The sequence below is a fragment of the Trichomycterus rosablanca genome, chromosome 18, assembly GCF_030014385.1.
Source record: "Trichomycterus rosablanca isolate fTriRos1 chromosome 18, fTriRos1.hap1, whole genome shotgun sequence".
In the NCBI taxonomy this organism is placed as follows: domain Eukaryota; kingdom Metazoa; phylum Chordata; class Actinopteri; order Siluriformes; family Trichomycteridae; genus Trichomycterus; species Trichomycterus rosablanca.
Window position 1 is genome coordinate 8453213 of NC_086005.1, and position 18203 is coordinate 8471415.

General features: G+C 41.5%; 1 protein-coding gene across 1 annotated transcript in view; it reads right to left on the reverse strand.

The window, feature by feature from the left end:
* Window positions 1-18203, reverse strand: part of nlgn2b (neuroligin 2b) — a 60961-nt gene that overhangs the window by 8541 nt on the left and 34217 nt on the right. The window contains exon 3 of the mRNA XM_063013860.1: window positions 17878-18027. Within this exon, the coding sequence (XP_062869930.1) occupies window positions 17878-18027 (150 nt within the window). The remainder of the gene's footprint in view (window positions 1-17877; window positions 18028-18203) is intronic.

An 18203-nucleotide genomic window follows, 5' to 3' on the forward strand; every position in this document is an offset into this window, starting at 1 on the left:
TTTGGTCTTTAAAAAAATATTCATGAGCCTCAAACTGCTCCTCTTAGCGCTAAAGCTGGTAAGAACTGTGATCCAGTTTAAAAGTCTGAGTGCCCAACCAGAAACCCTTTATCATTTATCACACTAATGCCCAGTAATGCCCCAAAAATACATAATTAAACTAAAAAGTTCAGCAAAAAAATTAAACACAATGTTCTCTATCGCAGCGTGGTTGATCTGCCAGCACATACTCCTACTTATTCAGTTCAGGTGTTTTAGTCACACTCAATGCTAACAGGTATAAAAAAATCAGTTATATAAACTAAATTAGAAGAATTTTCTTTCTTGTTCCACCATGAGTGTGCCAGGGTGCACAAAGCGAGGTCTACGAAGGCAAAGTTTGTTAAGTCTGGAGGGGAGGAACTCCAATGACCTGCAAAAAGTACTGACCTCAGCCCCACTGTCACATCCGTGCTCTTTTTTCCCCCTCCTCTTTTTCTCCGATTTCCCCCCAATTTTCTCCCCTAATCTAGTCATGTCCAATTACCCTGATTGTGTTACGCTTTACCTCTACCAATACAACCCTCCACTGCTGACTGAGGAGCTTTGCAATTGACACACGCCCCCTCCGACACATGCGCAGAAACGACTGCCTTTTTTCACCTGCACGAGGAGAGTTCATATGAGGATCAGCCTTGTGCACCAGACTTTGCAACATACTCCAAAAAACCTGGAACGGATCAACATAAGAGCAAAAACTTTGTAGAGTATTAAAGTCAAAGTGTTCAAAAATAAGCAGGTGAATTGGTAACAGGTGAGGAAGTCATGATTGGGTGTAAAAGGAGTTGTGCCAAACTTTGTAAGAAAACTGTCAATCAGTTCTGTTTGTCAGTCTTTCACCATCTACCATTCATAATATTGTTAAAACATTCAGCGTATTTGAAGAGATCTCAGTCAGTGTAGTTCAGTGTAGACCAAAGCCAGAAACCACTGCTGAATGTGTGTGACCTTTGAGCTTTCAGATGGCACTACATGAGGAATCATCAAGCTACTGTGATGAATATAGGCACATGGGCTTGGGAATACTTCAGAAAACCATTGTCACTTAACAAACTCTGTCGCTGTAACCTGAAACTATTTTATACAAGGAGAAGGCCATACATCAATTTTATACAGAAATGCTGCAGAGTTCTCTGGATCTAAGCTCATCTTAGCATCTAAAAAACTGTGGAGACGTATGCTGCACTCAGATGAGTCCACGGTTCAGCATGTATTAAGAAAAAAACAAATCATGGGTTCTCTGTGCCAAAAATAAAAAGGACAATAAACAGTGTTATCAGTGAAAGGTGCAAAAGCCAACATCTGTCATGGTATGTGGGTGCATCAGTGCACATGGCATGCATGACTTGCATACGTGTAAAGATACCACTGAAGCAGAGGCATACTGTATATTGAGGTTTTAGAGAGATGCATCCTGCCATCAAGGCAACGTCTTTTTCATGATTCTCTCAACAAGACGATTCCATGTCTCGTTCTGTACTCAGAACTACATCAGTGTGTGAACGTGTGTGCTTGACTGGTCTGCCTGCAGTCCAGATGTGTCTCCTATTGTATTGTATGGTGCATTGTGATGAGGAGAATCAGACAACAGCGACCACTGACAGTTAAGAAGCTGAAGTCTTATAGCAAACAAGAATGGACAAAAATTCCTCTGCAACAATTAATGTTTTCAGTTTCCAAACCATTAAAAGTGTCATTAATAGGGATGTGATGAAACACAGCGGTAACCACACCCTTGTCCCCACACTTTTGGATTGTGTTGCAGACATCAGGTTCTAAATTTGTTCATATTTATGAATTACAAAGAAGTTGATCAGTGAAACTACTGGAAATCTTTTCTTTTACCAGTTATATAAAGATTTAAAAGAATTAACAAACCACAGATTATTTCTTTTTATGGCCCAACTTTTCTTGAAATTAAATCAAAACCAGTCACGCTCTGGTTTCAGTCTGAATCAATATCAAATAAACAAAATTAGAAGAAAAATATTCATGCAAATGTCATTTCTGTCTATGAAAGGCTGTGTCTGTTTGGAAGGGACAGACTTTTATAGCACTGAAAGACAGAAAAGAGCGGAAAAGCGAAATTGAGGAAGAAAGTGATGGGAAAAAAAGAGGCAAAAATAGACTTAAAAGCTTAAAAGCTCCCAGCATGCACTTCACAGAGTCCGGGCGAGAAAGTTTGTTTTTGAAACATACAAATATTCCCATTTTTATTAAGGTACAAATGGAAGGGTGGATAAATGAAAATGTGCATTCTGTCATTTCTTGGTTACTAAAACACTTCACTTATTTCATTTTCCTCATCTTGCACAAAGTGACATTTTCTGGTCATCAGAACTCCCCCAAAAATGCATGTACGTGGTCACATACACTCCCTGGCCACTTTATTAGGAACATCATACTAATATACTCAAACTAATTTCAGTTGTTTATGAGGTATTTCACAAAGTGAACCTAAAAATAGGTAGAAGATTAGAGGTAGGAGACTGGAGGTGGAAGATAGGATGTATAGAGAATTAAGTAGAAAATTAAGAGGTAGGAGATTGGAGATGAGAAAATAGAGGTAAGAGATTGGAGATGAAAAATTAGAGGTAGGAGATTGAAGGTAGGCAATTTTATGTGGGGGATTGGAGGTGGGAGATTGGTGGCAGGAAATTGCACGTAGGAGATCAAGAGCTAATAGATTTAAGGTAAAAGATTTGAAGTAGGAGATTGAAGGTGGTGATTCAGAGGTATTAGATTTGAGGTAAGAGACTGAATGTGGGAGATTGGAGGTAGGAGAGGGAAGGTGGGAGATTGGAGGTAGGAAATTGCAAGTAGGAGAACAGAGCTGTTAGATGTAAGGTAAAAGATTAATGGTGGGAGATCTGAGGTATTAGATTTGAGGTAGGGGATTGGAGGTGGTGGATAAGAGGTGTTAGGTTTGAGGTAGGAGATTGGAGGTAGGGGATCTAAGGTAATAGATTTGAGGTGGGAGATTGGTGGTAGGGGATCTAAGGTAATAGATTTGAGGTAGGAGATTGGAGGTGGGAGATTGGAGGTAGAAGATTGGAGGTGGGAGATTGGAGGTAGGGGATCTAAGGTAATAGATTTCAGGTAGGAGATTAGAGGTAGGGGATCTAAGGTAATAGATTTCAGTTAGGAGATTAGAGGTAGGGGATATAAGATAATAGATTTCAGGTAGGAGATTAGAGGTAGGGGATCTAAGGTAATAGATTTCAGGTAGGAGATTAGAGGTAGGGAATCTAAGGTAATAGATTTCAGGTAGGAGATTAGAGGTAGGGGATCTGAGGTAATAGATTTCAGGTAGGAGATTAGAGGTAGGGGATCTGAGGTAATAGATTTCAGGTAGGAGATTAGAGGTAGGGGATCTAAGATAATAGATTTCAGGTAGGAGATAAGAGGTAGGGGATCTAAGGTAATAGATTTCAGGTAGGAGATTAGAGGTAGGGGATCTAAGGTAATAGATTTCAGGTAGGAGATTAGAGGTAGGGGATCTAAGGTAATAGATTTCAGGTAGGAGATTAGAGGTAGGGGATCTAAGATAATAGATTTCAGGTAGGAGATAAGAGGTAGGGGATCTAAGGTAATAGATTTCAGGTAGGAGATTAGAGGTAGGGGATCTAAGGTAATAGATTTCAGGTAGGAGATTAGAGGTAGGGGATCTAATATAAAAGATTAATGGTGGGAGATCTGATGTATTAGATTTGAGGTAAGAGCCTGAAGATGGGAGATTGGAGGTAGGGGATTGGAGGTATTAGATCTGAGGTAGGAGATTAATGGTGGAAGATTGGAGGTATTAGATTTGAGGTAGGAGATTAGAGGTAGGGGATCTAAGGTAATAGATTTCAGGTAGGAGATTAGAGGTAGGGGATCTAAGATAATAGATTTCAGTTAGGAGATTAGAGGTAGGGGATCTAAGATAATAGATTTCAGTTAGGAGATTAGAGGTAGGGGATCTAAGGTAATAGATTTCAGTTAGGAGATTAGAGGTAGGGGATCTAAGGTAATAGATTTCAGTTAGGAGATTAGAGGTAGGGGATCTAAGGTATTAAATCTGAGGTAAGAGATTGGAGGTGGGAGATTAGACATTGGAGTTCGGAGAAATGTAGAAATATTCTAAAGTGTGAGAAGTAAAACTGCGGCAGTAAATTAAAAAACAACAAAAAGCAATCGTCTGTTCAGAATATAAACAATAAGCTGCTCATTTTTCTGAATGTTTTAGTTATATGAGTGAAGGCAGTAGAATCCCTCGAGGCTCCGCACACATGATAAATAAAGCAGGAGAAAAGACATGCTCACCAGCTTCTGAAACACGACAACAGCTCGGTTTGCTCTTCTGCACTGACAAATAATGATTTGAGGAAGCAGTTCATCATATCTAAAGCAGCATTGATTTCCAATCAAAATAATCGCCTACAGTCAGATCTGAGATCTGAGTGCACAAGCAGGAGCTGTTTCTATTACTACACTTATACAAACCTAGCCTCGCGGGGCCGACCGTCATCTCTAACAAGCTCTCGCATCTCCAGAAACTTGTGAGAAATTTAATAGGGCGGGGAGGGACTGGAATTAGTTTAAATCAATCCATTGCTTCTGATGGTGGAGCTCAAATCGCATACTAGTCTGATTAGTGCATCATTAATGGTATAGTTACACACTACGTAACACAGAATGAATTTTGATACTCAGTTCAGAAGCTTTAATAACTGAGGAGAGAAATTGTTCACATTGGTGAACTCAGACAAGATTAACAGTTTGAACAGAAGAGCTTAACTACTAATAAATGCAAACACACACACACACACACATACACCAACAGACACACATACACACACACAGACATGAACAATCCGACTGCCATCACATTAACCTTCTTTGGTGCTGTTGCTGTTGTTGCCTGGCAACCAGCCAATATGTTCTTCTAGACCTAAGATGCTCAGAAGCATCCAAAAACATATTAACCTCTCATATATCTGTCTGCCACTCTCTCCGTCTGTCTGTGTATCTGTCTGTCAGTGTCTGTCTGTCTGTGTACCTGTCTCTGCCTGTCTGTCAGTCAGCATATGTCTGTATGTCTGCCTCTCTTTTTGTCTGACTGTCTATCTATCTGCCTGCTTGTCTGACTGTCAAGTGGAAGAGGCAGTGGTCCCCAACCACCGGGCCACGGTGCAGTAGCGGTCCGAGCATCATTTATTACCGGGCCTCACAGAAAGAATAAATAATTAGAGATCGCTACAAAAGCAATGAAAACACTGCTTCCATTTCCAACACACTTCAGGTGTTATTATCTCCCATCACCCCTAGGTGGGAGCATTTCATTGCAGCAAAAAAAGCTCAAGGTTCCCACTGATTTTCCATAATTTGTGAGTAGTATTGTTATTGTATTTTAAATTCCCCCACCCCTGTCTGTCCGTGAAATTATATCTCAAATGAAACCGGTCTGTGGTGCAACCGGTCTGTGGGGATCTAAGTGACTTCAAAAGTTGAATACTGGGGCAGGAGCTCTAGTACCAACCATGGCACTTGTACCATAGTGCTAGACTAGTGGGTAGAGCCTTGGACTATCGAACAGAGGGCTGTGCTTTCGAATCCTGGCTCTGCTTTTCAGCCACTGTTGGGCCCTTAAACAAAGGCCCCTAACCTTCTCAGCTCCTGCGCTCTGACCCCAGCTTACAAACATAAATAAAGGCGTCCATCTGCCCCGGATTATCACAGTTCAGGAAGCCCTGATCTACAATATCTGTCTGTACGTTTTTCTGGATTCACTTCCAGGGTGGTGAGTTGTTGAAGTTCTTACAAACATTAGTGCTGAGAGGAGCAATCTGAGGTTCATGAATATTCAATAGTGTCCTCACTTAATGGCCAGGAACCTGTAAGCCGTCATCCTTTCTTCCTTTCAGTGACGGATAGAGAGAGAGACAGAGGTACATTAGAGGAGAAAGAGAGAGGGGGTGGCTGGAAAGAAATCCATAATTCCTGCTTTAGAAATCTACTGCTGTGCACTATATGACCACTCTGTGACCAGAAATCCATTTAGCATTCATCTTCTTTCCCCCCATAGGTCCACCGTACACACTAAAAAATAACGGTCATTTAAATAGGGCTAGTTTGACTGCACCTTAAAAGTACATGGAACAGCGGTCTTTTGCAGAGATCGATAATAAAATAGTAAATGTTTTAATTTCCTTATAGTGAAAGAAAATTTGTCCAGATAATGAAGAACCAGCAAAAATACACCGGTAGGCATAACATTATGACCACCTTCCTAATATTGTGTTGGTCCCCCTTTTGCTGCCCCATACGCAACAAACTGTGATGCACTGTGTATTCTGACACCTTTCTATCAGAACCAGCATTAACCTCTTTAGCAATTTGAGCTACAGTAGCTCGTCTGTTGGATCAGACCACATGGGCCAGCCTTCACTCCCCGCGTGTATCAATGAGCCTTGGCCGCCCATGACCCTGTCACCGGTTTACCATTGTTTCTTCCTTGGATCACTTTTGATAGATACACGCCACAAGAGCTGCAGTTTTGGAGATGCTCTGACCCAGTCGTCTAGCCATCACAGTGTTCACTTGCTGCCTAATATATCCCACCGACTAACAGGTGATGTGATGAAGAGATAATCAGTGTTATTCACTTCACCTCTCAGTGGTCATAATGTTATGCCTAGTCGGTGTAGATCTGCCTTAAATTAGAGGCTGCTTGTACACAGGTTGCCCTGCAATGGACTGGCACCCCATCCAGGGAAAGAGCTGGGATAGGCTCCAGCACCCCCTGCAACCCTGATTAGGATAAGCGGTTTAGAAAGTGAGTGAGTGGCTGCACAGTTATAACTGTCCACAGTCAAGCAAGCTCTATATAAGCATGGGCTTAGAGGAAGCAATTTTTAAACTGAATTAAAAGTTAGCTGCCGATCACATGGACAAAGCTGGTAAAGCTTGTTTGGCTGTAAACAGCTTGTCACTCGTATTTCAGCAGATGCTAATTCATGTCAGATTTTTGATAGGTGTTGCATATGCAGTACACAAAATAACCAATATACTGTATATGCAGAGCACAGGGGTCCAGCATGCCATGTGGCATACAGCACGGTTAATGGGTGAATTCAGCTTCCCATTCCATAGAAAAGTCAACAACACGAGTAAATTAAAGCGTGTCTTCCTTCTCTGTTGCGTCACATGAACAACTTGTTTGTCATTCAATCACACTACTTTGTATATGACCCACATCAGTGTGTAATAAGTAGCGCCACTTTATGCCATTCTGGATCCAGCTCTGTACTCGTGTATAAATGATGCATGCCAGGCTTCATCGTGCTATATGGTGCACAAAAGGCCCAATAGGGAGTCATTTAAAATTCTGACTTTCTTTAACAGAACAGCCTTTTCTCTGCTATTCTGACCTGGAAAAAGTTATTCATGCATTCATTTCTGCAAGAATTGACTACTGTAATTCTCTGTATATTGGGATTAATCAGTCTCTGTTGCGGCGCTTACAGGTAGTCCAGAATGCAGCAGCAAAGTTACTGACTAATACCAAGAAAAGAAACCATATTACACCCGTCCTTGCCCCGGTTTATCTCAGTGGTACGCTTTCTCCCGCAACCACACAGCGTTCTTTAAGATCAGCCACTCAGAACTTGTTGACTGTTCCTAGGGCTCGTTTGAAGCTAAAAGGTGATCGTGCATTTGCAGTTTATGCTCCGAAGCTATGGAACACTCTACCTCCTAATATTCGACAAGCACCTTCGGCCGCTGTTTTAAAATCACTCCTAAAAACATACCTTTATAAGCTGGCATTTGAACAGTGAGGAGCCGTGGTAATTATAATTGTTTAGTCTATTTTTATCTGTTTTTATTTTCTCTCTTACTCTGTATTTTTATTTGGTTCTTACTTTTTTTTTTTTTACATAATGTTGTGTTATGTATGCTTGTTTGATGTACAGCACTTTGGTCAACGTAAGTTGTTTTAAGAGTGCTTTATAAATCAAATTACTTACTTACACATTCAGTAGAAATAATAGCTAACACTCGTTATACAGCAACTGCACATTATACTGAGCGTGATGTAAAGGTCTTTTCACTGTCATTTTTTCACTTCATGTCTAATGTTAGTCATTTGGATGTATCAAATTCTCTATTGCCGTTACAGTTTCCGGCACATATATTGCGTCCAGGCTGGGGAGGGCTGGCGGACTGGTCATTGGACAACTAAGACTCATCAAAGCCTGAGGGCATGAAGGTTGTGGCATCTGGTATGGGCCGACAGATCTATTGTGGATCAAATTGCAGATCATGGCAATGTGTATAAAGTTTTGTTTGTTTGTTTATTAGGATTTTAACGTCACGTTTTACACTTTTGGTTACATTCATGACAGGAACGGTAATTACTCACCACACAGGGTTCCTCAGTTCACAAGGTTATATCGAACACAGTCATGGACAATTTTGTATCTCCAGTTCACCTCACTTGCATGTCTTAGGACTGTGGGAGGAAACCGGAGCACCCGGAGGAAACCAATGCAGACACCGGGAGAACATGCAAACTCCACACAGAAAGGACCCGGACCGCCCCAGCTGGGGATCGAACCCAGGACTTTCTTGCTGTGAGGCGACAGTGCTACCCACTTAGCCACCGTGCCGCCCTCATCAGAGCAATGGAAGAAGGTCGACTGGTCAGACTAATTCTGTTTTCTCCAAAATCATGCTGTGGTGGGGAACGATCATGTACCCGCTGAAGAGATGGCACCAGGTTGCACTGTAGGACGATTCACCTCTCAACATGCAGCAGCTGAAGGACCTGGTAATGTCCTGGTACTAGAAAAATGTTTGGCCTCCACATTATATGCACCGTACTCGGCCTTCATATTGTACCTGATGAAACAGAGCGCCCTACTGGAAGCTTTTTGAGATGCAACTCCATATGTATTTGGCCTTTAAACAGAAATAATGCTATTTGAAATTCAGCTTGTCTTCCTCTATATAGGTAGAGGATCTGATACACTGCAGGTCTGTTAAAGTACACTATATAGAAAATAAAATAAAAGCTCTACTGCTTTTTATTGAGCGGAAAAAGTAATATGAAGCAATTTGGGTTTTAGTTCTTTACTCCTTTAAGACCTTAAGGTCTGACTTAATGACATCTACAGCCTATTTAGGGCACCAAGTCAGGTTTTTATTCAGGTCTTTCCTCCATATAGAGGAGCACCATACACGGATCAGCCAAAACATTAGGACCACCTGAATAAAATGCTGTCAAAATAGCTCAGACTCGACGAGACATCTGAGGGAGGTCCTGGTGTATCTGGTCATTACCAGCAAGTCCTTCTCTTCTGCAGGTCAATCAGGGGACCTTCTTCCATCGCTACATGATGTCATGAATGGCTGAAGCTCTTAGATGGACTGGCACTCTGTCCAGTGTACCCCTGCCTTGTGTCCAGGATAAATCTTGTTTGTTTTTCTTATCTCTCCCAGAAACTTGCCAGTAGGTGGACTGGCTACTCTAAAATGAAAGAAGTATGAAAGAAAGAGTATGTGGTCAGTGTTGGCCAGCAATGGAATGCCACCCTGTCTAGGGTGTCTGTCCTAACTTGCAGCTTGCTGTGTTTTTGGGTGGTACCAGACCCAGCCGAACGAGGACGAAACAGTAAAAATAGGAAGGAATAAATTAAGGTAATTATGTTCTAACAGCAAACGTGAATGAAAAATAACGAATAACCCTCATGTTGGAACATGAAGCATTAAAAAAGTTCATTGTTTTATCCTAAATTAGACTTGGTAATGAGACGACTAGAGGCAAGATCAGAAGTGAGGAACACTGTGCTGAAACACAAGCTTCTCAAAGTGAGCATGCTGCAGAAGAAGGATGGAAGGATGCAGATTCATAATTTGGGGATTTAGAGCTTGCTGGTAGCATCAGGAGCAAAAATAAAAAGTCTCACATGGAATTAAGAAGCTAATTAGGCTAATCTGTTTCTGCAAATAGAGCAGATCTGACGGAGGGATGCTAACACAGATGGAGAGAAAAACGGAGGAACGGTGAAAGAGACAGATGGAGAGGAACAAGAGGAAAGGATAACGAGGAAGAAAAAACATCCATGTTTAGGCTACGGTCACCCACACTATAGAGCCATAAGTATGTGGACACAATCACAAACTTGCTGGACATCCCATTTCAAAAATTAACATTTTTGTGCCTATTTAGTCTGGCACTAATGTTTAATTCGAAGGCCTGACTCACAGTTGACATTCCAATTCATCTTGTAAATGTTCAGTTGGGTTGAGGTCAGGGCTCTGTACAGGCCACTAGAGTTTCTGAACACCGAACTCATCAAACCAGACCATGTCTGGTACAGTCATGCTGTTCATATAGCTCAGGAGAGCAACTGGGAGAAATTTAGAGCACAATCCACCTTCTGCATGTTTATTTTAGAAACTTGTTCATTAGAGAAAACGTATACAGACCATGGGAGAACATGTCCAAGTCCATAGAAAGACAGAAGTCAAGGTTTGAACCCTGGTCTTTATGATGCTTTTGTCTTAGTCTGGCACCTTCATCAAACTGCTGCTGTGGATGCCCTTTTTCATTTAAACCTGATTTTAATTTATTCATTTGTTTATCTATAATAACCATTTCATCCTGATCGGGGTCACAGTGGGTCAAGTGCCACCTGAAAACACTAGGTATACAAAATTTATTATATGGCTTCACATAATCTCTCACTCGCCCAATACTACACTCACTCGCTTAACCACCAATTCCTTCACTCATTCACTTAATCCCCCACCCACTCCCTCCCTCACCCATTCACTCACTCAATCACCCACCCATTCCCTCACCCACACACTCACTTATTCACATAATCACCCCCCCCCCTCACCGACTTACTCAGTCACTCATTCACTTAATCACCCACCCACCCACTCACCCATTCACTCACTCTCACAGCCAGTGAATCAGGATCTATGATGTCAGAGTGGGCCAGAAAAAAACATTTATCCAACGCCGCTGTGTTCTGAGAACGCACTAATTATGACTTGAGCGTTTATTTCTCAAACATCTGGAATGATGTATAAATGAGGCATGACCGCATAATGACTTTTTTAGATTAGTGAGTAAAAAAAGGTTTTTTTGAAGCATGATGAATGTTTCACCATGTCTCAAATCATCAGTTATGTACAGGCTGTATTAAGAGCTTTCACACTCTATCTCTCTCTCACTCAGTCATGTTTAGTTTAATGGTGTTTATTGGCATGACTGTAAAAAGGTACATTGTTGCCAAAGCAGTAAATGGGAAACACAAACAAAGATAATATAACAATGACAGATTACAATAGAAACCTACCTACCTACCTACCCTACCTACCTACCTACCTACCTACCTACCTACCTACCTACCTATCTATCTACACAGATCAGCCATAACATAACCACCTCCTTGTTTCTACACTTACTGTCCATTTTATCAGCTCCACTTAACATATAGAAGCACTTTGTAGTTCTACAATTACTGACTGTAGTCCATCTGTTTCTCTGCATGCTTTGTTAGCCCCCTTTCACCCTGTTCTTCAATGCTCAGGACTCTCCCAGGACCACAACAGAGTATTATTTATTATTTTATTTAGGTGTGGGATCATTATCACTGCAGTGACACTGACATGGTGGTGGTATGTTAGTGTGTGTTATGAGTAGATAAGACACAGCAGCGCTGCTGGAGTTTTTAAATACAGTGTCCACTTACTGTCCACTCTATTAGACACTCCTACCTAGTTGGTCCACCTTGTAGATGTAAAGTCAGAGATGATCGCTCATCTATTGCTGCTGTTTGAGTTGGTCATCTTCTAGACCTTCATCAGTGGTCACAGGACACTGCCCACAAGGCGCTGTTAACTGGATATATTTTTGGTTGGTGGACTATTCTCAGTCCAGCAGTGACAAAGAGGTGTTTAAAAACTCCATCAGCATTGATGTTCTGATCCACTCATACCAGCACAACACACCCTAACACACCACCACCATGTCAGTGTCACTGCTGAGAATGATCCACCACCTAAATAATACCTACTCTGTGGTGGTCCTGACCATTGAAGAACAGCATGAAAGGGGGCTAACAAAGCATGCAGAGAAACAAATGGACTACAGTTAGTAATTGTAGAACTACAAAGTGCTTCTATATGTTAAGTGAAGCTGATAAAATGGACATTGAGTGAAGAAACAAGGAGGTGGTTTTAATGTTATGGCTGATCGGTATATATATATATATATATATATAATTGAGCTGAGTGATCAAAATTACTAATTAGGTTTTCCACCGCCACTTTAACTTCCTTTTTATTTCAAGAACATGCGTTTGATAGAAAGGATTCTTGGCTGTTAAAAGAATAGATACAGTATATCTCAGTGCTGTCCTGAGGCCACCTAACAGCTTGTTTGAGTACATTTGTCTGGGTTTTTGCCAAACATAATTTGTAACTGTTATCTTCAGATTGTAATTTGGTTGTGGTCAGATAGGGGTGTTTATAGCTTGACTGTGAAGGCTCTCAGGAATGGTCCAGATCTGTTATGGCATAGTCTACTGTACTGCTGCCAGGAACTGAGCTGTAGCTGAGCTGACCGAAAGAGTCCCCCTGCATTTACAATGTACAGACTGAGGCTTTGACAGAGCTACAGTCGGTTCTTCCCATGTGTTTACACACTTTTACAAACTTATAGTTTACATTTTTCTGGGGGAGTAAGATGGAAAATTAACATTATTTTCTGTTATGAAATGATCGCCTCGAGTGCTGATAACATTTGGTTGGTCTTCTGTTCTAGCGTTTAAGTCCCAGCAGATAATTACACGGCCTTGTGTTTGGAATTGGCTTATTTCATTTTCTACATTTGTTTCTTCATTGAAACAGGGGGATTCTGCTGGGAGATGTATATTGTACATACAAATAAATTGTGTGTTGAAATTAACTGCTTATTAATTTTTAACCACAATGATTTAATCTATATGAGAACCCCCCTGAGTTTATACCCTGTATCCCTAGTTTTGACTTAATAGAGGGAGCTGCTACCCTTGTAGCCTGAGGGGCAAGCAATGGGCTTTTCTCCTCTACATCAGGTCTCATGCAAAATTAATATGTCAATATTTTTATTTACTTTTTAGACCAAATAAAGAGGAACTTAAACCTTGAATATTCCATAAAAAAATCCAAAATAATGTAATTCCTTTCAAACTGACGCATTTTTTGTAATTATTATTACTAATAAAAAGTAATCATTATTATAAATTATTAATTCATTGTCTTTTTTTTACCACCGCTTTATCTTATTTTAGGATCGCGGTGTGTCTGATTCACCGAGGAAAGGTAGGAAACACCCCGGACAGGTTGCCAGTCCATCACAGGGCATTATTATGAACTATTTAAAAATTATAATTATTCATCTTAATCAAGAAATAAAGTGAATTATATACATTGTATTAATTTTCTTCTTTAACATTTTTTTAATCTAGTGTTTGTTAATGTTCTTTACCTTTGTTGTAATGTGTCTCTGGGGACAGTGGTAGCCTAGTGGGTGGCTTTGGACTATCATTCAAAAGGTTGTGGGTGCAAATTCTGGCTCTGCCAGTGTATTGGCTCCAGGGGCGCTGTACAATGGCTGACCCTGCACTCTGATCCCAGCATTCCAAATAAGAAACTAAGAAAATGAATTGTATTGTGCTGTACATGTGTGTATGTACAGTGTATCACAAAAGTGAGTACACCCCTCACATTTCTGCAAATATTTCATTATATCTTTTCATGGGACAACACTATAGACATGAAACTTGGATATAACTTAGAGTAGTCAGTGTACAACTTGTATAGCAGTGTAGATTTACTGTCTTCTGAAAATAACTCAACACACAGCCATTAATGTCTAAATAGCTGGCAACATAAGTGAGTACACCCCACAGTGAACATGTCCAAATTGTGCCCAAATGTGTCGTTGTCCCTCCCTGGTGTCATGTGTCAAGGTCCCAGGTGTAAATGGGGAGCAGGGCTGTTAAATTTGGTGTTTTGGGTACAATTCTCTCATACTGGCCACTGGATATTCAACATGGCACCTCATGGCAAAGAACTCTCTGAGGATGTGAGAAATAGAATTGTTGCTCTCCACAAAGATGGCCTGGGCTATAAGAAGATTGCTAACACCCTGAAACTGAGCTACAGCATGGTGGCCAAGGTCATACAGCGGTTTTCCAGGACAGGTTCCACTCGGAACAGGCTTCGCCAGGGTCGACCAAAGAAGTTGAGTCCACGTGTTCGGCGTCATATCCAGAGGTTGGCTTTAAAAAATAGACACATGAGTGCTGCCAGCATTGCTGCAGAGGTTGAAGACGTGGGAGGTCAGCCTGTCAGTGCTCAGACCATACGCCGCACACTGCATCAACTCGGTCTGCATGGTCGTCATCCCAGAAGGAAGCTGACGCACAAGAAAGCCAGCAAACAGTTTGCTGAAGACAAGCAGTCCAAGAACATGGATTACTGGAATGCCCTGTGGTCTGACGAGACCAAGATAAACTTGTTTGGCTCAGATGGTGTCCAGCATGTGTGGCGGCGCCCTGGTGAGAAGTACCAAGACAACTGTATCTTGCCTACAGTCAAGCATGGTGGTGGTAGCACCATGGTCTTGGGCTGCATGAGTGTTGCTGGCACTGGGGAGCTGCGGTTCATTGAGGGAAACATGAATTCCAACATGTACTGTGACATTCTGAAACAGAGCATGATCCCCTCCCTTCGAAAACTGGGCCTCATGGCAGTTTTCCAACAGGATAACGACCCCAAACACAACCTCCAAGATGACAACTGCCTTGCTGAGGAAGCTGAAGGTAAAGGTGATGGACTAAACCCAATTGAGCACCTGTGGCGCATCCTCAAGTGGAAGGTGAATGAGTTCAAGGTGTCTAACATCCACCAGCTCCGTGATGTCATCATGGAGGAGTGGAAGAGGATTCCAGTAGCAACCTGTGCAGCTCTGGTGAATTCCATGCCCAGGAGGGTTAAGGCAGTGCTGGATAATAATGGTGGTCACACAAAATATTGACACTTTGGGCACAATTTGGACATGTTCACTGTGGGGTGTACTCACTTATGTTGCCAGCCATTTAGACATTAATGGCTGTGTGTTGAGTTATTTTCAGAAGACAGTAAATCTACACTGCTATACAAGTTGTACACTGACTACTCTAAGTTATATCCAAGTTTTATTTCTATAGTGTTGTCCCATGAAAAGATATAATAAAATATTTGCAGAAATGTGAGGGGTGTACTCACTTTTGTGATACACTGTATATATCAGAAATAAAGGCCTTGTTCTTCTCCTTACCAAATGTGGCTTAGCATCTGCTGTATGTCTCTGAACTCAGAAGCGTTTGGGTTTGCTGTTCTGATGAGGGCCTGGGCATAGGTCAATGTTCCTGGCCTGTTCTGGAATTGCTGGAGCGCTGTGTTCCTGCGGTAGGTGTTGGTGCTGGTGGGGCTGTGGGGTTGCCACAGTGTGTCCTCTGCCTTGGCTGTGGTGGCTTCTTCTGATTGGCTCATTCTCTTAGCTCTTTTGCATGCAACTGACTAGAAATGTTGGAGAAACTTTCTTCATATGTCAACTGTCAACTGATGCTGTAGCTTCGCTTTAACTTTGTTATTAACGTCCTTTAAAATAACAGCTTTTTTCTTTGTCCTTCACTTTATATACAATGTCACTCACAGAACTGCTGCTGCTGTTTGTGAATAATGCTGGAAGGGATGAATTAGTGCTGATCTCACTCCTTCATTTAGCTGTTCTGCCTGGGTGTGTTTCTCTCCTGTAGTTATGACTACATCTCATCTAATACCCCACAGTCATTTTTTGTTTTATTTTTTCTCATTTCCAAACAGCAACAACACAAAATCAGGAAAGTCACACAGACATGTCAAGTATTAACTCTCTCACACTCGCATTCTATCACTCTCTCACTCTATTACTCACACATTCTCTCTCTCAGACCTGATCCTCTCTCAAGTCCATTAATGAGTTAATGACTTAATTAGTGAGAACAGATGCTGTGGCTCACTGATCTGAACACTGCCTTGTGTAGGGGGAGAGCGAGAGAGAGAGAGACAGAGAGAGAGAGAGAGAGAGAGAGAGAGAGAGAGAGAGAGAGAGAGAGAGAAGGGTAAGTGTGGACTATGGATGGATGGATGATTGAATGGATGAATTGCTATTTAAATACAAAGAAGACAGATAAATGTATGGATAGACAAATGGATGGATGTTTGTATAGTTTATAATAAATGGTTAAATGGATGAAAAGACAGACAGACAGACAGACAGACAGACAGACAGACAGACAGACAGACAGACAGATAGATAGATAGATAGATAGATAGATAGATAGATAGATAGATAGATAGATAGATAGATATATAGATAGATAGATAGATAGATAGATAGATAGATAGACCGATCAGGCATAACATTAAAACCACCTCCTTGTTTCTACACTCACTGTCCATTTGGACAGTGGACAGTTAGTGGACACAGTATTTAATAACTCCAGCAGCGCTGCTGTGTCTGATCCACTCCTACCAGCACAACACACACTAACACACCACCACCATGTCATTGTCACTGCAGTGCTGAGAATGATCCACCACCTAAATAATACCTGCTCTGTGGTGGTGCTGTGGTGGTCCTGACCATTGAAGAACAGGGTGAAAGCAGGCTACAAAAAGTATGTAGAGAAATAGATGGACTACAGTCAGTAATTGTATAACTACAAAGTGCTTCTATATGGTAAGTGGAGCTGATAAAATGGACAGTGTGTGTAGAAACCAGGAGGTGGTTTTAATGTTATGGCTGATTGGTGTAAGTAAACAGACAGACAGACAGACAGACAGATAAAGATATGTAAACAGTCAGACAGACAGATAGATAGAAAGTCAGCCAGCCAGCCAGATAGATAGATAGATAGATAGATAGATAGATAGATAGATAGATAGATAGATAGACACAGATGTTTGGATTGGTTGGTAATGGATGGATGAACCTATAGATAAAAGGACAGACAGACAGATGCATGGACGGACCGACAGAGATTCATTCATTCATTTACTATCTGTTCTACCACCACATCCTATTCAGGCTAGAAAGTACCCTGGACTGGTTGTCAGTCCATCACAGGGCAATAACACACACATACACGTCTTCAATTAGCCTGACTGCATGTCTCTGGCTGGGGGATGAAAACCGGAGCACCCGAATGAAACCCACGCAAAGATGGGGAGAACATGCAAACTCCACACAGAAAGGAATCGCTGTGAGGTGACAGTGATACCCACCAAGCTGGCAGATTGACAGAGAGAAAAATAAATAAAATCATGGTTGGATAAACCAGCCAAAAAGTCTGTATCGTGAATGGATGAACAGTGTGTGTGTGCTCTCTGCTACATTATCTGTTTAAATGGAGTTTAATCTTAAAAAACTCAGTATGTTCTATTTTTAGCTCATTCCCATCTCACCCCTAACCTTCTGATGTAAAGAAAAAGTAAAGTAAAGCTTGTTAGTGGTGAGCAGGGGTGACAGGGAACACTGTGACTATATAGAGCAAGAGTTCTCAAATATAATCTGTGGGACATTTGTGGCCCTTGAAGATACAGCCTGTACTGGAGACTGCATAGCTGGATGTGGCTGTAACATTCACATTCACTAACAGGCTGTTCTAACACCTTGGGTCAGGTGAAGTTTCTTGGACAGTGTTGGAGTGATAAACAGTATTTCCAGCTTTGTCAATGTGTTCAGCTTGGTGATGATGCCACACTTACCCAGAACTCCCAGTCTGTAGTTCATGGTGACTACGATGACGTTGCCATAGGCAGCAAGTACACTGGCGTCAAACATGCTTCCTGCTCCTTCCATATAAGAACCACCGTGGATGAACAACATGACCGGCTTCTTCCTTCGATTTCGGATATCTGAAAATACAAAAACACACAAGATCAGTGTGATTCCGGAACACAACAGGATTCATATCTAGCTTAACCCTCTCAACATCTGGGGAATTTATCCTTCATAAAGTAAAAAATTGAGTCATGCTTGAGTTGAGTCTAGGGTGTTTGAGGCAGGGGAAGCTTTGCATAACCCTTGCATC